Raw genomic sequence first — 23,289 nt, forward strand, 5'->3', positions numbered from 1 at the left:
GTTGGGATTTTGGGTTGTGTTTTCTGTGAGATTGCCTGACTCTGTAGTCCAGGCTGTCCTAGAAATTGCCGCTTTCCTGCCACTGTCTCTGGGATTGCCAGCACACAAGCTCCAGGGCTATCTCCACTTCTAAAGGAGCGAACTCAGAGCAGGGTGACAAGACTGTGAGGCAAGGGGGACATCCCCATCCATCACCCCCCGCTTGAGGGCAGCCCTGGAGCTAGAAACCTGCCTCAAGCCCTATGAAGTGACTGTTTAAGGTGACCATTTCAAGCAGGTCTGTGGGATTTCCCTCTGTATGCTGTGATTACCATTAACGAATAAAGAAACTGCTTTGGACCTATAGCAGGGCAGAACTGAGCTAAGGGGTATGGAGGGGGGACACGGACACCTAAGCTGAATGCTGGGAGGAAAAAGGGCAGAGTCAGAGAGATGCCATGGAGCCCCTCCAGAGACAGACACCGGTTGGAATCTTGCTGGTAAGCCACAGACACGTGGCAATACACAAATTAATAGAAATGGGTTAAACTAAGATGTAAGAGTTAGCCAATAAGAAGTTCAAGCTAATGGGCCGCCAAGCAGTGTTTTAAATAATACAGTTTCTGTGTGGTTATTTTGGTTCTGGCCCCCTCCTTGCTCCACAGGTCATTAATGGAGCAGGATCCTAAGCTCCCCAATAATCCCCCTGTCCTATTTAGGGTGACTATGGCTGTGATGACACACCATGACCAAAGCAGCTTGGAGAGGAAGGGGTTTATTTCCCTCACAGTACGTATAACAGTTTATCATCAGAAGCAGTGAGGGCAGGATCTCAAGCAGGGCAGGAGCTGATGCAGAAGCCATGGAGGGTGCTGCTTACCGGCTTATTCCTCCTGGCTTGCTCAGCCTGAGTTCTCAGAACCCAGGACCACCAACCTATGGATAGCCCCACCCACAATGGGCTGAGACCCCCCCCCATCAATCACTAAGTAAGAAAATGCCCTACAGGTTTGCCTGCAGCCTGATTTTTAGAGAGACATTTTCTCAGTTGAGGATGCCTCTTCTCAGATTGCTCTAGTTTGTGACAACACAAAACTACCCAGAACCGTTGGCCCCTTGTCAACCTGACAGACAAGCACTTCACTTTCCAGTTAGAACATTTCCTTCCTAATTTATCCCCAAGATGGCATGTTATTATTAATATCACAATATAAAACATAAATAATTTTGAAAGTTCCACAGTTTTTACAAGTTCAATCACATTAAAATTTCATCTCGAGGTTGAAGAGATGGCTCAGCAGTTAAGAGCACAAGCTGCTCTTCCATAGGACCTGAGTTCAATTCCCAGCACCCACATGGTGGCTCACAACCATCTGAATTGAGATCTAGCGCCCTCTTCTGGCCGCAGGCATATAGGCAAACAGAACACTGTATACATAATAAATAGTGTCCCAAAAGTTCCATCTCAGCCAAGTGGTGGGGATTCATGCCTTTAATCCCAGCATTCAGAAGGCAGAGGCAGGTGGATCTCTGTGAGTTCAAGGTCAGCCTGGTCTACACAGCAAGTTCCAGGACAGCCAGAGCTATACAGAGAAACTCTGTCTTAAGAAACAAAACAAACAAATAGTTCAGTTTTTTTTAATACCCAATTAAAAATCTCTTTTAAAAATTCAAAGTTTCTCAACTATGGGCTCCTGTAAAAATCAAAATTAAGTTAAATATTTTCTTACTTTGAGAAGGAAGAGCCAGGGCACGGTCACTATCAGATCAGAGCAAAACCAAACTCCAACTTTTTTTTTTTTTTTTTTTTTTGGATTTTCGAGACAGGGTTTCTCCATAGCTTTTGGTTCCTGTCCTGGAACTAGCTCTTGTAGACCAGGCTGGCCTCAAACTCACAGAGATCCGCCTGCCTCTGCCTCCCGAGTGCTGGGATTAAAGGCATGCGCCACCACCACCCGGCAAACTCCAACATTTTAAATCACTCAGGGTCCAATGTTGGAATTCATTCATTGATGTGGGAGTATCATCTATGTATCTGTTACTTTCATTGGTTAATTAATAAAGAAAACTACTTGGCCTGATAGGACAGAATTTAGATAGGCGGGGTAGACTGAACAGAATGCTGGAAAAAGGGAAGTGAGGCAGTCGCCATGATTCTCCTCTCCGAGATAGACACAGGTTAAGATCTTTCCTTAACCTCGTGGTGCTACACAGATTATTAGAAATGGGTTAATCAAGATGTGAGAGTTAGCCAATAAGAGGCTGGAACTAATGGGCAAGGCTGTATTCCGATCTGAGGAATCAAGAGATTTCACCTCAATGACGCTGGTCTTTTCTTAACCGCCACTAATTTCTTAACTCTGGCTGACCAGGATCAGTTGTCCCAGTAAAGTAAAGGTTTTACTTCAAGGGTTCTGGTCCCTTGTTACTCGCAGCTGATTCTTCAGCCCCAACTGACCAAAACCACAGATTCCCAATTCAAAATAGCAAGCAGCCCTGATAAGGTCTTTAAGCGACTCTCAGACTTTCCTCTGAGACTTCACAAGCCAGGCCTCAGTCGTCTGCCTTGCTCTCGACATGTTCCTCCAAGCTCCCATAAAACAGCTCACCAAGTTTTGAAAGCTCCATGGCTTTTTTTACCCAAAGTTCCAAAATCCTCCCACAGTCCTCCCAAAAACACACGGCCAGGTCTGTCACAGCAATACCTCACGGTCCTATTACCAAGTCTTCTCAGGTAGGGCTACTATTGCTGTGATGGAACACCACTGCAAGCCAGAGTCCAAGCAGAACCCTGGCTCTGAAAATGAGACCACCTATGCTTGTCCATGGGGCTTCATAGATGTCCTTGTCTTACCAGAACTTTTGACCATTAGGACTTTCAAATAGTTTTCTATATTCCCACAGAATAAAGCATGATTTAAATGGCAATGCAGAGTAGCTGAAAAGTCTTACCTTAAGGCTCCTTCTTTATTTAAAAAAAAAAGTATGCTTTGTTTGTTTGTTTGTTTCTGAGACAGGGTTTCTCTGTATATCTCTGGCTGTCCTGGAACTCACTCTATAGACCAAGTTGGCCTCGAAGTCACAGAGACTCACCTGCCTCTGCCTCCCTGAGTGCTGGGATTAAAGGTATGTGCCACCACCGCCCCCACCCAGCTAAAAGTATGCATTTTTCTATTGTTGCCCATATTGTTGCCCAGTTTTAACCATATGCAGGGAAGAATTACTTTAGGATGGGTAGATAGAGGAAAAAGATATAAGTATTCAGCACAGAGTCAAGTCACAAAGCACAAAGCCTGACCCTCACAGAGAGGGTAGACAAAAGATGGTTCACCACAAGTGGGCAGTTGGGGAGCCATGGGTACAGTCTCCAGCCGGATGGCATGTCCTTGTCTAGGGTGGACAGGACCTCAGTCCTGTGGTGGTTGTTTTATATTTATGTTATATATAGGCATGAGTGCCTGTGTGCATGTATGTATATGTACCATATGCATGCCCTGTGGCCTCAGAAACCAGAACTGGAGCTGAAGGGAGTTGTGAGCCACCGTGTAAGTTCTAAGAAACCAGAATCCTATGCAAGGAGGAGGCACATGCCTTTAGTTCCAACACTCAAGAGGCAGAGGTAAGTGGATCTCTGTGAGTTGGAAGCAAGCCTGATCTACAGAGCAAGTTCCAGGACAGACTGGGCTACACAAAGAAATTCTGTCTCAAAAAACAAAAACAAGCTATATATTATAGAGAGAGAGAAAGAAAAAAATTTACATGTGTATTGTATATATATTGTATAGTATGTGTGTGTGTGTGTGTAAAGAATAGTTCACTCTCTGATCTTTGAAACGTGTGCAGACCCAGCAAAGCTCAGTCTGTGGATATTCAACCTCAGACTCTGCTCCTCACCGCCTCTGCCCACAGGCCTGTCCTTCAACCTTCCTAATCCTCTCAAACTTTCCATTTCTCCAAGTTTGTGTTGCTAGTCAGCTCTAAGAATCTGGTTTTCAAATTTTCTTGTAAACTGACTTCCATTATATTTTACAAAAATGCAAAAATAATCCAGAAAATGAAGGCACAAAAACCACAAAATGCTCTCCCGATAGCATAGAAACAGATCAGAAAGCAGAATGGCAAAAGGCGGTACATGAAACCAGCAGCAGGCTTTCTTCCGGGTCTGGTGGTCACTGAGCATTTCCTTGGTTTTTCCAGAGGTGGAGGAAGATGTCAAGTGGCCCAGGGTTCAGACACTTTGAAGAGGGCATGTACTTAGCCCGTGGGGTGCTGTGGCGTGGGCACTCACCTCCTGATTCACTGAGAGTGGGTCTCATTTACCAGAGGTTACAGTTCAGTGCCACTCAGAAGGGGTCCTTGTCCCCTCCACCCAACCTTGACTGCCTCTTTCCCACTGCCTATCATGGCCTGTCACCCCCTCTCTGTCCCCCCACCCCCAGCCTTGATATATGTATGACAAGACAGACCCAGGAAGGCTTGAACTTAAACAGCACATTTACAACTGTATCCCAGCATGCAAACCTTTCTGTGCAAACCTTTCAAGCCACAGGCCCCTGGTCACCACTGGGGGGCACTCCAGGATGGCTAGCTTCCCTTACAACTGTTTGTTAGTGCCACTATTAGAATCGGATTCTCGGGTGGATATTAACTGCTCAGCATCTCAGCAGTTACAGACTAGGGCCGGTGCACCCGTCTGATGTCAGGGCAGAAGTGTTTCATAGTTTTATTCAGCAGACGGGAGGCCGATTTCACATGTCATTAACCTAAAAGATGAAAAATAAATAAAGAAATCCTAAATGCTTCTCTGTGTTGAGCTCACCCTCAATTGCCATGCATCTGTTTCACGGCCATAAAAGCGCCTGGATAATACAAACTAATCTGCACCCCTTGCCGCCCTCTGGGATTCTCTGAACCCCACGTTATGTGTGTAGCCTGTTGCTCTAAAGGACAGTGACTCCTACTGCCAGACGCCCTGGATGAGGCCCTGGGTGGGGTGCACTGCTCCTGAGAGCTGGGCAAGGCCCTGGGTGAGGTGTACGGTGTGCAAAAGTCTGGGTGGGGTGTGCTGCTGTAGGCACCTGAGTGGGAAGAGAGCTCCAGGGCTGCACTTACTCCAGTTTCTTGAAGCGCTCACGGCCCGCGGCCACGTACTTGCCACCGGCCTGCAAGGCATCCAGCCCAAGTACCCGGTGACCGTGCGTGGGCGTGTAGAGCCTCCGCACTCCGAAGGGCACATCCACCTGCTCGGTCAGCTGCTCCAGCAGGGCCTCGAAGTTGGCTACGCGTCGCCGCGAGAACACGAACTTTCGGCCCACATAGAATTGGTCCCCGTTGCGGTACACCAAGATGGTTTTGGCCGGCGTGGTGTCCACCAGGACATAGGGCCCGCGCGTACCCATGACCACTGCTCGCTCACGTCGGGACACGCAGAACCATGCACGGGGACACCCAGCACACCCGCCGAGAACCCAGGGGCTCTCTCGGGCTGCGGGCCACAGGCAGGACTGGGCTGCCAGGACGGTGGGCCGTGAATCTGCAGCATACGCTGACGTCCTGGGGCGATTGTGACTGGGCCGGCAGGAGAAGAATGACAGGGAGCCAGGCAGGACAGGAAGGGACTGGTCAGATGGACATAAAAGATGCAGACAGGGTTCAGAACGCAGACAGGTGAGGACAGGGAAATAGATCCGGAGCAGCAGGAAGCTCATAGAAGTAATTGGCATGAAACAGAGACCACGCACACACAGAGATGAGAACACAGATCTGACACACAGAACCAGGGCCGGGAGGATGCAGGAAGAGCTCAGATAGGTAGGTGGTGGCCACAGAGAAAAGAGGGAGAATCTGATGAGGTTGTGTTTGCCTCTAATTCCAGTACTTGGGAGACAGGAAGATGTCTGTAAGTTCGAGGCCAGCCTGGTCTATATAGAGTTCCAGGCTAGCCAAGACTACATAGTAAAACACGAGGGAGCTCTACCGGCATCAGACAGGTGACATGATAGGGCTCAAGGAAGAGAAGAAAGAGAAAAGGTGGCCGTGCTGGTTCAGGAGCGCCCATCCTGACTTCCCAGCGTGTTACTGCCCTGTACTCCGCTAATACTCGGGGTCGTTGAAAGTATGTCACCTTCTGAGCCTCCTTTCAAGACTCCAGGCTCAGCGCCACATGATGTCAGGGACTGGCTGCCATAGCCACTAGTGCTCAGTGCTTAAAATGTGTGTCATTTCAGGATACACGGCAGATGGACTGGGACGGGGGAGGGGGACCTTTGGTAAAGTCCTGGATGACTTTATCTCTTTTCTAAGAGATAACCCTTTATCAGGGATGACTTTGTCAAGAGATATCCTTTATCTCTTGAACAAATGATTCTAGAAATACTTTCCTAAAGGCTTTATGGCCTAAACCAGCTCTCAAAGCCCTAAGGTATGGATTACCTATTGAATCTACACATAACTGGTGCAGAAAATTGATACTATCACCTTTTGTAGTGTTTTTCCAGGAGGCTATCCACCATTCCTAGCCATGGCCAACTTTTAAGCTACCAAATGGGCGTCAACAGAAGACAAAGGCCAGTTTGTGGGGTGACCACTTTATTGAACCACCAGGGGTTCAGAACACTGAAGACAGCGGGTGGGGACCACTACCACAGATGTGCTATCTAAAGATTTGCCTGGAAGCTTGGTTTCAGAGAGAACTTCAGCATGGGCTTCTCCCTGAGGGGTCGCAGCAAACAGATGGAACTGGGGTAGCCCTTGAGCCGAAGGCGGCTTACACCCCCATCGGGGCTGACGGTGAGCCTGGCATGAGTGATAACATCCTGGAGCTCCAGAGTCAGGCTGTCCAGCACGTGGTTCTGGTCGGGAGAGAGCTGGAAAAGAGGAGGAGAACGGTGTGGGACTCCCCCAGTGCAGTCAGCCCACCGTGGCCTTAGGGGCTTTAAGAAAAGGTTTTCAGCAATAATTTAGTCTAACATAAATCTGCTGGTAGGGAAAGCACACCCATGTGACAATGGCATGCATGTATGTGCAAGTGTCGTGGTATTTTTTAGTAAGGAAATAATCAAATGAAGAGGAGATGAAACCTGGTGTCTTATAAGAGCAACAATGAATAAATGGGACCTCCTGAAACTGAGAAGCTTCTGTAAAGCAAAGGACACTGTCATTAAGACAAAAAGGCAACCTACTGAATGGGAGAAGATCTTCACCAACCCCACATCAGACAAAGGCCTGATCTCCAAAATATATAAAGAACTCAAGAATCTAGACATTAAAATTCTGAATAACCCAATTAAAAATGGGGTACTGAACTGAACAGAGAATTCTCAATAGAAGTTCAAATGACCAAAAGATACTTAAGGTCATGTTCAACTTCCTTAGCAATCAGGGAAATGCAAATCAAAACAACTTTGAGATACCATCTTACACCTTTCAGAATGGCTAAAATAAAAAACACCAATGATAACCTATGCTGAAGAGGATGTGGAGTAAGGGAAACACTCATCCATTGCTGGTGGGAATGTAAACTTGTGCAACCACTTTGGAAATCAGTATGGCGGTTTCTCAGGAAACTGGGAGTCAACCTACCTAAAGATCCAGCATTTTCACTCTTGGGAATATACCCAAGAGATGTCCAATCATACTACAAAAGCATTTGTTCAACTATGTTCATAGCAGCACTATTTGTAATAGCCAGAACCTGGAAACAACCTAGGTGTCCCTCAATGGATAAAGAAGGTGTGGCACATATACACATTAGACTTCTACTCAGCGGTAAAAACAATGACATCTTGAATTTTGCATGCAAATGGATGGAAATAGAAAACACTTTATCGAGTGAGATAACCCAGACCCAAAAAGATGAATATGGTATGTACTCATTCATTAGTGGATTCTAGCCATAAACAAAGAAATTGAGCCTAGTCCGTGATCCTAGAGGAACTAAATAATAAGGTGAACCCAAAGGAAAATATATATTTATCCTCCTGGAAATAGGAAATAGACAAAATTGCTGGGCAAAAGTTGGGAGCGCGGGGTGGGGCTGGGGTGGGGGGGAAGGGGAGATGGAGAGAAGGGAGAAGGAGAGGATTGGGAAGAGCTTGGGAGAGTGGGATGGTTGAGATTGAGGAAGGATAGTTATGGGAGCAGGGAAGAAGATATCTTAATTAAGGGAGCCATTTTAGGGTTGGCAAGAGACTTGGCTCTAGAGGGGGTCCCAGGTGTCCAAGGGGATGTCCCCAGCTAGGTCCTTGGGCAGCAGAGGAGAGGGTGCCTGAACTGGCTTTCTCCCATAGCCACACTGATGAATATCTTGCATATCACCATAGAACCTTCATCTGGTGATGGATGGAGATAGAGACAGAGACCCACATTGGAGCACTGAACTGAGCTCCCAAGGTCCAGATGAAGAGCAGAAGGAGGGAGAACATGAGCAAAGAAGTCGGAACCACGAATGGTGCATTCACCCACTGAGACGGTGTGACTGATATAATGGGAGCTCACCAAGGCCAGCTGGACTGGGACTGAACGAACATGTGATCAAACCAGACTCTCTGAATGTAGCTGACAATGAGGGCTGATGGATAAGCCAAAAACAATAGCACTGGGTTTTGATCCTGCTGCATGTACTGGCTTTTTGGGAGCCTAGTCTGTTTGGATGCACATCTTCCTAGAGCTGAATGGAGGGGGGAGGGCCTTGGACTTCCCACAGGGCAGAACACCCTGACTTTTCTTAGGACTGGAGAGGGAGGGAGGGGGGAGTAGGGGGAGTGGAAGGGAAATGGGAGGAGGAGAGGAGGTGGAAGTTTTTAATAAAAAAAAACCTGGTGTCTTCAGGGTTACATGAACCCTCAGTACACCCTTGGTGACCACTCCCCTTGTCCAAGACACTCTAGCGCGTATCAGGGTATCCATCCTTCAGATGGGCACAGCATGGAAGCTTTAAGTGTGCTGGGCGCCCTTCAGATAAATTAGTGTACTATAGGAACACTTGCCTGTGTGTGCATGCTCAGCACATGTGTGCTGGGCGCCCTTCAGATAAGTTAATGTACTATAGGAACACTTGCCTGTGTGTGCATGCTCAGCACATGTGTGCTAGACGCCCTTCAGATAGGTTAGTGTACTATAGGAACACTTGCCTGTGTGTGCATGCTCAGCACATGTGTGCTGGGCGCCCTTCAGATAAGTTAATGTACTATAGGAACACTTGCCTGTGTGTGCATGCTCAGCACATGTGTGCTGGGCGCCCTTCAGATAAGTTAGTGTACTATAGGAACACTTGCCTTTGTGTGCATGCTTAGCACATGATGGATTTTTGTTTTAGCAAAATTTTGATTGTTAGGCATGTGAAAGTCAGAGTCCACCCTCCTCTGTGAAAACAAGGGTTCATTCATTTACAGTTAAACTGAGCAAAGACTTCCAGGAAAGTTCATTTGAAGAGCTAAAATCCTAGCTACTCAGGAGGCAGAGGCAGGAAGATTACAAGTTCAGGGCTGGCCTGAAAAACTCATCAAGATCCTGTCTCTAAAAGTTAAAAAAAAGACTATGGGTTGAGTTCAGTGTTAGGGAGATGCGTAGGGGTGGAGCTCAGTGGTAGGGAGATGTGTAGGGGTGGAGTTCAGTGGTAGGGAGATGTGTAGGGTGGAGTTCAGTGGTAGGGAGATGTGTAGGGGTGGAGCTCAGTGGTAGGGAGATGTGTAGGGGTGGAGTTCAGTGTTAGGGAGATGCGTAGGGGTGGAGCTCAGTGGTAGGGAGATGTGTAGGGGTGGAACTCAGTGGTTGGGAGATGTGTAGGGGTGGAGTTCAGTGTTAGGGAGATGTGTAGGGGTGGAGTTCAGTGTTAGGGAGATGCGTAGGGGTGGAGCTCAGTGGTAGGGAGATGCGTAGGGGTGGAGCTCAGTGGTAGGGAGATGTGTAGGGGTGGAGCTCAGTGTTAGGGAGATGTGTAGGGGTGGAGTTCAGTGTTAGGGAGATGCGTAGGGGTGGAGCTCAGTGGTAGGGAGATGTGTAGGGGTGGAGCTCAGTGGTAGGGAGATATGTAGGGGTGGAGCTCAGTGGTAGGGAGATGTGTAGGGGTGGAGCTCAGTGTTAGGGAGATTCGTAGGGGTGGAGCTCAGTGGTAGGGAGATGTGTAGGGGTGGAGCTCAGTGTTAGGGAGATGCGTAGGGGTGGAGCTCAGTGGTAGGGAGATGTGTAGGGGTGGAGTTCAGTGTTAGGGAGATTCGTAGGGGTGGAGCTCAGTGGTAGGGAGATGTGTAGGGGTGGAACTCAGTGGTAGGGAGATGTGTAGGGGTGGAACTCAGTGGTAGGGAGATTCGTAGGGGTGGAACTCAGTGGTAGGGAGATGCGTAGGGGTGGAGCTCAGTGGTAGGGAGATGCGTAGGGGTGGAGCTCAGTGGTAGGGAGATGCATAGGGGTGGAGCTCAGTGGTTGGGAGATGCGTAGGGGTGGAGCTCAGTGGTTGGGAGATGCGTAGGGGTGGAGCTCAGTGGTAGGGAGATGCGTAGGGGTGGAGCTCAGTGGTTGGGAGATGCGTAGGGGTGGAGCTCAGTGGTTGGGAGATGCGTAGGGGTGGAGCTCAGTGGTAGGGAGATGCGTAGGGGTGGAGCTCAGTGGTAGGGAGATGCGTAGGGGTGGAGCTCAGTGGTAGGGAGATGCGTGGGGGTGGAGCTCAGTGGTAGGGAGATGCGTGGGGGTGGAGCTCAGTGGTAGGGAGATGCGTAGGGGTGGAGCTCAGTGGTAGGGAGATGCATAGCAATTCAAGATCCCAGGTTCCTCAAGACTGAGAGTCAGTCCTCAAATTGTACCCCACGAACCTTGGTGACAGGAAGCAATGGCTTCCACTTATGGCCTGGGAGGATCCATTGGTTCCTGACCATGTCTTCCTCTTCCTGCGTGGTCAGAACGCACCCATCCAATTGGCAGCTGTCAGGAGAATTGCCTGTTGGAGCAAACAGAGACATGGAAACTGTTTTTTTCGGCATAGCTCAGCTTCTAGGATACAGATAAATTAATCAGATCCAAATCCAGAAACGGGCTGGGAAGGCAGTTCTGCAGTAGAACACTTGCCTAGCATAGATGCAGCCCCAAGTTCGATTCCCAGCCCCACAACACAACAAAAATCAAGAACAAGCCAGAGTTCTCTCTAAGCAAGAAGTATAGTGTAGGAGAAAGGAAAGAACAGAGTTGAACTGCTTTTTAGAATGCAGAGGTTAGTTGTGCAGTTCCTAGGAATGAGAAACAGCCAGCATGTCTTAGTTGGATGCATCCATAACTTGAAAGCTGGATGGACTTGATAAGCATCACAGGCTGCAAACTAAATTGCTTGCTTACTGCTACATAGCACCTCTGAAATCATGATGGACCTGGGAAGTACTTGCCTTACAATGTCACTTTGTAATGTGCTGTGGGACAATGGTCTATACCCTGTCACTTGTATTTTAAATAAATGCTGATTGGCCAGTAGCCAGGCAGGAAGTAGAGGTGGGGCAATGAGAATTCTGGGAAGAGGAAAGTTTCAGTCTGCAGTTGTGACCCAGGTGCAGAGGATGCAAGATGTGACTGCCTAGCTGAAAAAGGTACCAAGCCACGTGGCTAACACAAACAAGAATTATGGGCTAATATAAGTCATAAGAGTCGAAAAATCGAAAAAAAAAAAAAGAAGCCTGAGATACTAGGCCAATCAGTTTATAATTAATGTAGACCTCTGTGTGATTTCTTTGGGACTTAACAACTGCAGGGACTGGGTGGGACAGAAACCTCAGCCAACAGTAAAGTGACAATACAAAGAAATCCTGGGGCTGGAGAGGTGGCTTGGGAGTTAGGAGAGCTTCATAACAGCATTCATCTCCAGCTCCAGGGGATCTGACCCCCATCTAAGCTTTGTGGTTACCTACACAGTTACAGCTACACATACAAATAAGAATCAATAAATCTTCCAAGTGAAGAAAAAGACAAAGAGGAGGAGGGGAAGTTATAATCACACGCTACACTAGTGGGTGCTGAGCCCTGCCCAACGTTCTGTGCCCCCAGGATTGCTAAGGGGTCTCCGGGTGAAAGAATACAGCCTTGAGACTCTGTTCTCTTTGGAACTGCACAGAACCACAGGCAAGGGTCAGAGGCCCTAGGGGAAGGGTCACATGATCTTGTGAGGCATATTCCAAGACAGAGAGATTCAGAACCCTCGCAGAAGCCCCTCACTGCCTGCGTGCCCCATTAATGTTCATCTCCTGGGATAAACATGTGTGTCTTGCATGTGAGTCATGGGTGAACGCAGGGAGAACACAAGGAGACTATCGGCGCTGCCGAGCCTACCCCTGACATGTCCATACATGTGTGTTTACTAACCTGTGCATCCTTGATCCAACTGAACGTAACTTATTATACTATTGCTATCAGAGATATTGTCACGCTCCCTCCCTCCTGAGTCTCACACAGTGTCCCCGAAAGATGCCAAGGGTTCAGAAGCCTATTTTTATGACCTTTTTGGAGCACTGGTTAACAGGACTTATTGTTTGTTGCCTTTGACTAAACTCCTCATGAAAACAGGTTATCCCATACCAGTCATGAAGAGAACTGGAACTAAAGATGCCATTAAACTTCAAGCATATGCAAAAGAGCTGGCATGTCAGCTGCCCCTCAGGATAAGCTTTGCAATCTCCAATGAGGTCTTTCCATGTAGCACCAACCTCTGGCCCCCATACAACTGCACACACACATACACACACACACACACACACACACACATGTACTTGAGCACATACACACACACCACAGGCTAAATAAATAAACTACAATCAGTCAAAAGGGAGTTAAAAATATCAAAGTTTTGAAAATACCCACTAAGGAACCTGACCTTATTCTATTATTGAACCTTCATGTAATCAATATTAAAAATCATGACGTGGAAGTTATTCAAAAAACTAACCATTCAAAATATGAATATAAACTGTCACCATCTGTTACAAAGACAGCTAAACAATCATGATATGCCCAATCCTTAAATCCTTTGATCACCTAACAGACACTTCTGTAACATCTTCCGTTTTCTTAATATAGTGGCAACATAAATATTTCATAAGAAACCAAGTACAGACTAACCCGGCTGCTGTCCAGATTCTTTTTACTACTGGATCCCCTGTCTGTCTTTCTCACAAGCTCTTTGCACCTTCCAAGGGGAGCCTGCCTCACAGTCATCTGGAATTTCATGTGGGTCACGGGCTTCTCTCTCTCTATGTTACTGGTCACAGCCTGGAGAGTGGAGACAAGCTCTGTCCTAGAGCTGCTAGCTCCTCCTTTGCGTGGCTTTCAATAAGATGAGCCAACCAGCCAACTAGGACTTCTCAAGAGACACTGGGTGACAGAATTAGAGTGATCTTCCCAAAGCTGCATGGCTAAATGGAAAGACCAGCAGCTCAGCGGACTCCCACAGGCCCTATAGAGCAGACACACCAGCCGTAGGGGTCTGCCTGAGGCTTACCTATATAGTATCTGGTATCAATTTCAATTTGAGTGATGACTCCAGGATGTGCCAGTCGGAACACTGCCCACTCACTACCGGGGATCTGGAGAAGGCCGTTCTCATCACTCTGAAATTCAAAATAAACAAAATCATAAGTCAACTTGGATTCAAGACAGCCAACCTAAACACAGCCAGGAGGAGCTGACATCTCATACAGTGCTTACAGCAAGCAAGCCAAGCGTGGTGCCGTAGTACACATCAGTAATCTCAGCACTTGAGAGAAAGAACCCGGAAGGTCAGGAGTTCAAGGTCAGCCTAGCTACCTGAGACCCAATCAACACACACACACACACACACACACACACACACACACGGTACAATTTCTGTTAGTAATAAGTTCATGAAGAGGACTCCAGACACAAAGATGCTGATCTACTCCCAATGTCCCAATGAGGAGCAGAAGGAGGGAGAACATGAGCAAAGAAGTCATCCACAAGGGGTGCACCTACCCACGGAGACAGAGGGGCTGATCTATTGGGAGCTCACCAAGGTCAGCTGGACTGTGACTGAAAAAGCATGGAATAAAACCGGGCTCTCTGAATATGACGGACAATGAGGGCTGCTGAGAAACCAAGGACAATGGCACTGGGTTTTGATCCTACTTCATGTTCTGGCTTTGTGGGAGCTTAGCCAGTTTGGATGTTCACCTTCCTAGACCAGGATGGAGGGGGGAGGACTTTGGACTTTCCACAGGGCAGGGAACCCTGACTGCTCTTCAGACTGGAGAGGGAGAGGAAGAGGAGTGGGAGGAGGAGGAGAGGAGTGGGGGGAGGGGGAGAGGAGTGGGAGGCTGGGAGGAGGCGGAAATTTTTTTTTCAATAAAAAAATAAAAAATTAAAATAAATAAATAAAAATATGCTGATCTACTTAGCCCGTGGGTCCTCTAAACTGTCTGACCTTCCAAAGCAAGGGCTTTCCTGGTTATCACCTATTCTGAAGATGATTAGCCTCCAAGCCTTGCTTTTCCAGAAGGAGGGGTCTGTTTATAGCAGGAAGGACTGGCGGCAGGAAATCAGACCCCAGAGACAGGAGCAGTTGTAAGTTTTCAATGGGGTCCACAAAAAATATGGGTTTTGTGTGGGCCCATATTTCGATTGGCACAAAAGCCATTAGCCGAGTCCGAGCTGACCCCGTAGCTCTGCAGACAAGCTGTCTCTGCCCCTAACAAAGGCCAGGATGCCTGCTCCTAGCTTCTTTTGTTAAGATGTGGATTACCTGAGAAGAGATGTTTGACTGAAGCTGATGACTTAAGAGTTCAGATATTTGGTGCTTCTTTCCTTTTGTAATTTGGAATGATGTCTTATAGAGATGCTAATTCAGGGCCTACCTGACTGCTAATGCTGACGTGATTTGAGTCGAGGCACTTGGCTACCTAAGGAATGGCGTAATGTGTTTTCCCCTTCCCCGCTCAATTTTGGTGTGGGTATATAAAATGTTTGGAGAATAAACGGCGATCTGGCCATTTTCCATGATGACGGTGTAAGCTGTGTCGGTTCTTTTCCTCGCGACTCCGTTCCAGCCGGTTTGAGGAATTAGGGAATTTATGTTGGACCCTCACGGGCCACGACAGTTTTGGTTTGGTTGGATAGAGATTTGATTGAACTGTTGAATTGGCTCTAACGTCCTCTATGGGTCACAGGCTCACTTAGCCCATCTCACCCTAGGGAACGTGGACCTTAGAAATTATGAAACCAGTGTTTCCTCCAGGTTTTCTAACAGATTCACCCATCTCTTGTATCTTTAATCTGTAGATTCTCGGGGTCCAGCAAGATGATGTGGGAGATGAAGACGCTACCAGGCCTGAGTTCAATTCCCCCAGAGCTACATGGTGGAGGGAGGAAGCCTATGTTAACGATTAATGTTTAATTAGTAATTAATTAATTATTAATTAAAAAGAGAAAGTGAACTTTAGATTTTTTTTCTTTCTTTAGTAAATAAATGGAACATTAAAAAAATTTTTTTTTTACTAGAACAGCCAACAAGGCATGTTTAGTCTTCTGGTAAAATTTAGTGTAATACCACACCAGGTAGAATAGTGGAAATACAGTAGGAAATTTGAAAAAAAAATGTAGAAAATAGTAATAAAAACCTAGACCATGGATTAGCGGTTTGCTGGTTTTGCTTTGGAGTATTCTGTCTGCTTGTGTTCTGAAACACGAGGTCTTATGTAGCCCAGGATAGCCTAGAACTCCATATGGCTTCCCTGGTTCTGTTTCTGTTGCTATAACATTCTGAGCAATACAAAGGAAGAGGACAGGGTATAGTGGGCTGACAATCCCAAGTCATCATCTGTCATCTCAGGAAGTCAAGGGAAGGGGACAGGGTATAGTGGGGACAGGGTATAGGGGGCTGGCAACCCCCAGTCAGCATCCATCACCTGGGGAAGTCAAGGCAGAAGCTCCATCAGGTAGCCACCTCACATCCATCCACAGTCAACAGCAGAGAGAAACAAAAGCAGCCATGCTGTCTACTTGTTCAGTGTTCTACCCTTCTCTACTCTTATAGGACCCAGGGACCCAAACCAGGGAATGGCGCTACCCACACATTCTGGGTCCTCCTCCATCAATTAATAATCAAGACAGGCACCCCACAGACATGCCCACTGGCCAATCTGGTCTGGATAAGATTCTCTTCTCAACTGATTCTAGGTTGCATCAAGTTGTCAGTTAAAACCAGTACCAAAAGTAACCAAGGCTAGCTTTGAACTCCTGATCCTCCTGCCTCTACCTCCCCAGTGCTGGGATTACAGACAAGCACATTACACCCGGCTCAAGAGAATCCATAAAGAAGTGCATTTTTCCTCGATATAAATTGAAAGAAGTATTTTTAAGCATTTTCTAGAAAAACTCAAAACTACCATTGTTGCTAGTCTTACTTCTAACACGGGGGGTCTGTCCAGCCTCCTGGCTGTTTCCCAGCCATCTGCCATGGACTTGGGCTGGCCGACACCTACAAGAAATAGTTGGGGTTACTGGAACAATCATTGATTTAATGTGACTGTGGGAATGGATTTGCTGTCATTAAATTTCACATCCCATAATCCTAAGTATCACTACATAAGTTAATTTCAATAGAGTTGATATTTCAGTGAATTCACAGCCGTGGGATTGACTGATTTTTTTTCTTTAGAGCAACTACTTAGGCAAAAATTAAGAAGGATCATGACTCTTGCTGATTCACCCCATATGAAGAAGACATCTAGTTAAGCCCATTCTCTGCGAGAGTCCCCACCCCCACCCTGGGCATCATTCTGGCCACGCCCAGCTTGCAATGCAGTCTTCGACACGGACGCTGGCGCCTGGGTCGCCCTCTCACCTATCATATTATTTGGATGTCCAAAGTGTGCATTACTAAATCCTACACAGACTCCCCCAAAAGCAATGGCCACCAGGTCTACAGGTTCCTTGGAGTCCAAAGAAGTCCAGTCCCTCTGTCCAGTACCGTATACTCGGAGGCGTGCGATGCCACCATCTGAGGAGGAAAGGTGCCTGGGTTAGCTGGGAGAAGCTGGGGTGTCGTGTTCCCTAGGGCCTGCTAGCCTTTGCCCACCTCTTTTCCTACTAGCTTTACAACCCAGTAAGCCCACTGCCCAGGTCCCTGCAGCAGACACTGTTCTGCACCTAAGCAGCCTTCCCAGTTCTCCAATACTACTTGTCATTCTTGGCCCTCAGGCACCACAGTTCCAAAAAATGCCTTCACTCGCCTTCTGCACGCTTTTCCTGCCCATCAACCCACCAGGGGAATGTTATCGTGTCTCCCTTTTCCTTCACTCCATTGCTCTAGTCTTAGCCTGAAGCTGCTTTTTGTTTTGTGTTCATGGTTTGAGTCAACGCTAACACTGATGCCACAGACACAGAGACTGAAATCCCTGGAGGGCACATGAGATACAGAGTATGTTAAATCCATGTAGTTCCCAGCACGTGGCAGCGTGCCAGCTTCCTTAAGAAACGGGTCAGTAAAATCAAAATCAACTGGAAATTTGCCATCATGGGCTTGGGGGAAGAAGCCGAGGTGGCTCAGTAGTTAAGAGCACTGATGTTCTAGCAAACAACAGGAGCTCAGTTCCCTGGATTCTCACTGAGTGGCTCACACCCACCTACCTGTAGCTCCAGCTCCAGAGGATCCAGCGCCCTCTTCTGGCCTCCATGGGCACTTGCACACATGTATGCAAACACACACACACAAAGAAAATTCTTTTTTTTTAAATGTTTGGTGTCAGAAGCAAGCACCGCAGTCTCCAGCACTGAATCACACCACATTGCCCTGCTGTGCAACCAGGACATGATGCGATGATCTTCTGAAAACCCACTAGCTGCTGAGAAGCACAGTCTGACACAGGCAAGCATGGGAGCGAATGGCTACTCAGACCCATTTGGTCCCTGATCATCACAAGTGGGCCTTCTCCTTTGCCTGGATGTGGTTTTCTGGGTAGCAGAAGTCAAACAGCCTTTTCAAAAAAAACTCATATCATTTGACTACACACTGAATCTGAACCCCACATATTTTGACATTGGAAAAGAATTGGTGCCCAACATAGAGCCATGTGCCTTTAATTCCAGCTCTCAGGAGAAAGAGGCAGGTGGATCTCTGAGTTTGAGGCCTTCCTGGTCTACAGAATGGGTTCCAGGATAGCTAGGGCAATGCAGAGAACCCCTGTCTCACGGACCCCCTACTTGGTTTCATAATGCCTGTTATTAGCAAGCTGGTACTAAAAACACACCTCCAGGTCTTTCCTGTGAGGGTGTCTTCCTCCACACCACAACTACCAGAAATACGTGGTACCTACAGAAAGGACCGAGAGATCCACAGCCAGCATGTGTGTGAGGGACTCTACTGCCCTGCTCCTCAGAGAAGCCCTTGTCAATGGTGCAGGTGGGACATGGCAAATCCCTGGTCCTCGGGGCATGCCGCAAATATGGCTACAGGTAAGAAAGGCCACTACAACTTAGTAACAAAACAGCAATAGTATAGAAGCCATAACCCACACAATCTTTGCCATAGACAAAGGAAAAACATTTGACAAAAATCTGATACTATTTCACGATGATGACACTCAGCAACACGGGGATCTTGGGAACTTTCGTAGCCTGGTGGAGGAGACGTATGAAGACCCACGGGGCACCGCAGAGATCAGACATGGGTGTTGACTCTTGGCACTGTCAGTGCTACACTAGGAGCCTAGCCAGGGCAACGATGATAGAAGTTGAAAGGGGTGAGACCTAACTGGAAAGGAAGAAGTAAAACTGTATAGTCACAGATGACATAATCTTGTGCATAGAAGTGTTTTGGTTTTTGTCGTTGTTGTTGTTGTTGCTTCTCAAGACAGGGTTTTTCTGTATAACCACTCTGACTGTCCTAGAACTCACTCTCTAGGCCAGACTGGGCTTGAACTCACAAATGTCTGGCTGCCTCTGCCTCCCCAGGACTGGGATTAAAGCTGTGAGCTACACAGAAGATTTTAATTACTCTAGTTAACATTAACATTCCATTTCCTTAGGAAACACAATGAACACCTTACACTCTATAATTATGAACCAGTGTCGGCAGAAGTTAAAGGAGATTTGAAGTAGCGGGCGAGGCTACTACCTTCTTGGGTTGAGAGCTCAATGATAAAACGGTAATAGTACTAGATTGATGGATCCACAGGCCCCACGTCATCTCACTCAGAATCTACATGTCCTTATGGAAGTTTCTAAGATAAATCTAGAGGAGAGCATGAAAAAAAAGAAAGTAAGATCAATGCTGAGCTAGCAAGGTAGCCCAACAGGCAAAGGAGCTTTCTGAAGAGGGAAGATGACCCAAGTTTAGTCTACAGAACCCATGCAAAGGGGGAGAGGGTAAGAAATGCCACAAAAGTCATCCTCTGACCTCCACACAAGAGTGGCAGCATGTGTACCCTCCCACAAACACTATGCCCATGCATCATGTACACCATGATGGTTTAATTGATTATCTTTTAAGACTCATTTTGTAGACATCACAATACCTGACCTCAAATTATGCTACAGAACCATAGTAACAAAAACAGATGTGCAGGCCACTGGAAAGAAGACCTAGAAGTAAATTCAGTTACAACCACTTGATTTTGACAAAAAAATTTCAAAAGCAAAAAAAGTTTTTTTTAAAAAAAAAGCATACATCTTTAGTAAATGGAGCAGGAAACTCTAGATATCCACATGTAGAAAAATGAAATTATCTCTGTGTCTCTTGACACAAACAAAAATCAATTCCAAATAGACCAAAGACACACCGATAGAAGCCCTGAAACTATTAGGGGAGAGTATTTCACAGTATGGCCATGGCGATGAGTTTCTTAAAGGAGCTCCATTGACACAAGAAACAACCCCTGGAACTGACAAACGGAATCCACATGCAATTAAAAGGCTTCTCATAACCAAGGAAACAATCACCAGAAGACAGTTTACAGACTAGAGGGAAAGATCAACCATACATCAGACGGGAGATCAACGTCTAGAATATACAAAGAAAAAAATGAATGAATAAAACCAAACCATCCAGTCAATAAATGGGCTGAACTGAAGAGACAGCTCTTAATATCTGGAGTGTTTGTCATCCTCAACTATCAGAGGATCGCAAATTAAGATTGTTTTGAGATTCCATCTTACCCCCAGTCAGATTGTCTAACATCAAGAAAATAAATGATAGACAGAGGCAGTTTTCTAAAGAAAATATGTCAGTGGGACAACAAACACGAAGAAAGTTACCATCATTGGTCACCAAGGAAGTGCAAATCCAAAAAGGAAGACTGCACTTCACACCTTCCGGGTGACTTCAACAAATAAGATGCCCAGCATTGGGGGCGGGGGACTGAAGAAGTCAAATGCCTCCTCGTGCATGGCTGCCATTTGAAAAATATCTAGAATCTCTCAAATCCTCAAACACAGAGTTACCAAATAACCCAGAAATGTCAATCTTAAGTATATAATAAAGGCAGATGGAAATATACACATACAAAAACTATGCTATGAAAAGTCGGAGTTCTCGCTCCTCTGGGGATATACCTGCAATGCCAGTGGAATATGAGGACCAGTAGGTTGCAGACGTCATTTTGATCCTGTATCTTAAGTGTCTGAAACTATTAGCTAGGCCGAGGGACAGTAGGCGGGAAAGTGCTCAGTGGGTGGAGGGTCAGAGGTGAGAGGTCAGAGGGCTGCGAAGGGGGAGGAGCGAACCGGAGGCAGATGGCTGGTTCGGCGTCCGGCGGAAGGAGGAGAGCGGCGGCCACTCCCAACATGCACAGCCTGGTGACGGCAGCGCCTGTGCCTACTGCACTGGCCCAAGTGGACAGAGAGAAGATCTACCAGTGGATCAATGAACTGTCCAGTCCTTAAACAAGGGAAAATGCTTTGCTGGAGCTAAGCAAGGAGCGAGAATCTGTCCCTGACCTTGCACCCATGCTATGGCATTCATTCGGTACTATTGCAGCACTTTTGCAGGAAATTGTAAATATTTATCCATCTATCAACCCTCCAACTCTGACAGCACATCAGTCTAACAGAGTATGCAATGCTTTAGCATTACTGCAATGTGTGGCTCACACCCGGAGACCAGGTTGGCTTTTCTTGCAGCACACATCCCACCTTTTTGTGCCCCTTTTTGCACAGTCAGCAAAACTCGTCCCTTTGAATATCTTCAGATCACCAGCCTTGGAGTTATTGGGGCCTTGGTTAAAACAGACGAACAAGAAGTAATCAACTTTTTATTGCCAACAGAAATCATCCCTTTGTGTTTGCGGATTATGGAATCTGGAAGTGAGCTTTCTAAGACGGTTGCCACATTCATCCTCCAGAAGATTCTCTTAGATGACACTGTTTGGCTTATATATGTCAGACTTATGAGCGTTTTTCCCATGTTTCCATGATCTTGGGTAAAATGGTCCTGCAGCTGTCCAAAGAACCGTCTGCCCGTCTGTTGAAGCATGTAGTAAGATGTTACCTTCGACTCTCAGATAACCCCCGGGCACGCGAAGCACTCAGACAGTGCCTCCCTGACCAGCTGAAGGACACAACCTTTGCCCAGGTGCTAAAAGATGACACCACCACGAAACGCTGGCTGGCACAGCTGGTGAAGAACCTGCAAGAGGGCCAGGTCACAGATCCCCGGGGAATACCCCTGCCCCCTCAGTGATCCTCTATTCCGTCCCACTACTCCCATAAGTTGGGGAGTGGGGTGGAACCTAAGAGGAAAACAGCTCAGGTTTTATTGCCGACTGGGAGTAGACAACCTCAATGCTGAACTGCACTGGAGAAAAAGGGCAAAGTACCCCACTGAGGTGTGTGGGCTGACTGGAGATCCTGGAGCCCCCTGCTGCTCCCAGGAATTGGGCTCCTGACACAGCAGTCTGCCACCACAGCCCCAGGAGGATGTCAACACCAGCAGATGACCCTGCTCCTAGCCACTGGTAGAGAGGAGATATGGTAATAGTAGCAACACTCTAAGCATGGTGAGCGCCTGGGACCATAAGCCATGTGGCTTAATTTTTTTTTTAACTTTGCCTTCCTGGAAGACTCAAGATGTGTCTTTTAATTCTTTCAGTATTTGTTTACTTTGGGTTTTTGTTGTTTTTAATCCGGAGAGAGGTGTGTTTAATGGACACAAGCTGTGGTTTTCAGCAAAACTTTGTCAATTGGCACTGTTTACAAGTCTGTTAGCTGCATAAGCTCAATAAAAAGTTGGTCTGGGGAAAAAAAAACTATGCTATAAGCTTGGGTTGGTTGGAGAGATGACTCAGTGGCTAAGAGTCTGGCTGCTCTTCCAGAGAACATGGGTTTGGTTCCCAGCACCCACACAGTGGCTCACAACCATCTATAACTCTAGCTCCAGAGGATCTGATGGCTTTTTCTGGCTTCCATAGACACACAAGACATACAAGTAGGCAAAACACTCACATACATAAAATAAAATATTTTAAAATTCTGTAAGTGAACATTAACAGCATTGTTCATTATACCCAGCAGGTAGAAACAAATGTGTACCAACTAATAAACAGATATAGAAATGTGCTCTAACCATAAACTAGAATGTCATTTGGCAAAAGAAAAATGAAGCACCCATGCCTGGCACAACCAAAATGAGTCTTGAAAGAATCATGCTAAGTAAGAGAAGCTAGAGAAAAAAAAATGACCACTAATGATGTGGATTCCCCTCTGAATGCTGTGAATATGTCTTATTACCATTGGTTAATAAAGAAACTGCTTTGGCCTATGGCAGGGCAGAATATAGCCAGGCTGGAAGAGATATAGAGACAGAGTAGGTGGAGTTGAGGAGACGCCATGCAGCTGCCAAAGGAGGCAGACGCCACATAGCTGCCTAAAAAACAAGAGGTAACAAACTATGAACCTTGTGGTAAAATACAAAATAATGGATATAAGATATAAGAGCTAGCTAGAAATATGCCTGAGTTGTTGGCCAAACAGTGTTGTAATTAATATAGTCTCTGTATGATTATTCAGGTCTGGGCAGCCAGAAAATGAGCTAGCAGACTCCTTTTACATAGTAAAATATGATTCTAGGGTCTGGAGAGATAGATCCGTGGTTAAGAGCACTGACTACTCTTCCAGAGGACCCAGGTTCAAATCCCAACACACACATGGCAGCTCACAACTGTCTAAATCCAGTTCCAGGAAATCCCCCATCAAACATGATTGCAGACAAAACGTCAATGAACATAAAATAAAAGTGATACTTTTTAAAAACATGATTCTGTTCCTTTGAGGTGTAAAACAGTCAAATCTCTTAACACAAAGAGTAGATTGATGTATAGGACTAGGGACAAT

The 23,289-nt window shown here is 46.6% G+C and overlaps 2 protein-coding genes and 1 pseudogene across 2 annotated transcripts in view; 1 reads left to right on the forward strand and 2 right to left on the reverse strand.

Annotated features, from left to right (window-relative positions):
• Dcdc2c (doublecortin domain containing 2C) overlaps window positions 1–5,378 on the reverse strand; it is a 38,015-nt gene extending 32,637 nt beyond the window's left edge. Inside the window, exon 1 of the mRNA XM_075982084.1 lies at window positions 5,092–5,378. Coding sequence (XP_075838199.1) covers window positions 5,092–5,378 — 287 coding nt within the window. The remainder of the gene's footprint in view (window positions 1–5,091) is intronic.
• A 1,257-nt stretch (window positions 5,379–6,635) lies between these two features.
• The window catches only part of Allc (allantoicase), a 30,796-nt gene continuing 14,142 nt past the window's right edge, over window positions 6,636–23,289 (reverse strand). Inside the window, exons 7-11 of the mRNA XM_075982085.1 lie at window positions 16,808–16,963; window positions 16,368–16,441; window positions 13,451–13,559; window positions 10,788–10,912; window positions 6,636–6,845 (exon numbers count right to left, since the gene is read on the reverse strand). Coding sequence (XP_075838200.1) covers window positions 6,636–6,845; window positions 10,788–10,912; window positions 13,451–13,559; window positions 16,368–16,441; window positions 16,808–16,963 — 674 coding nt within the window. The remainder of the gene's footprint in view (window positions 6,846–10,787; window positions 10,913–13,450; window positions 13,560–16,367; window positions 16,442–16,807; window positions 16,964–23,289) is intronic.
• On the forward strand, window positions 20,713–21,885 carry LOC142855635 (CCR4-NOT transcription complex subunit 9-like; annotated as a pseudogene).

The sequence above is a fragment of the Microtus pennsylvanicus genome, chromosome 8 (genome assembly GCF_037038515.1).
Source record: "Microtus pennsylvanicus isolate mMicPen1 chromosome 8, mMicPen1.hap1, whole genome shotgun sequence".
Lineage (NCBI taxonomy): Eukaryota > Metazoa > Chordata > Mammalia > Rodentia > Cricetidae > Microtus > Microtus pennsylvanicus.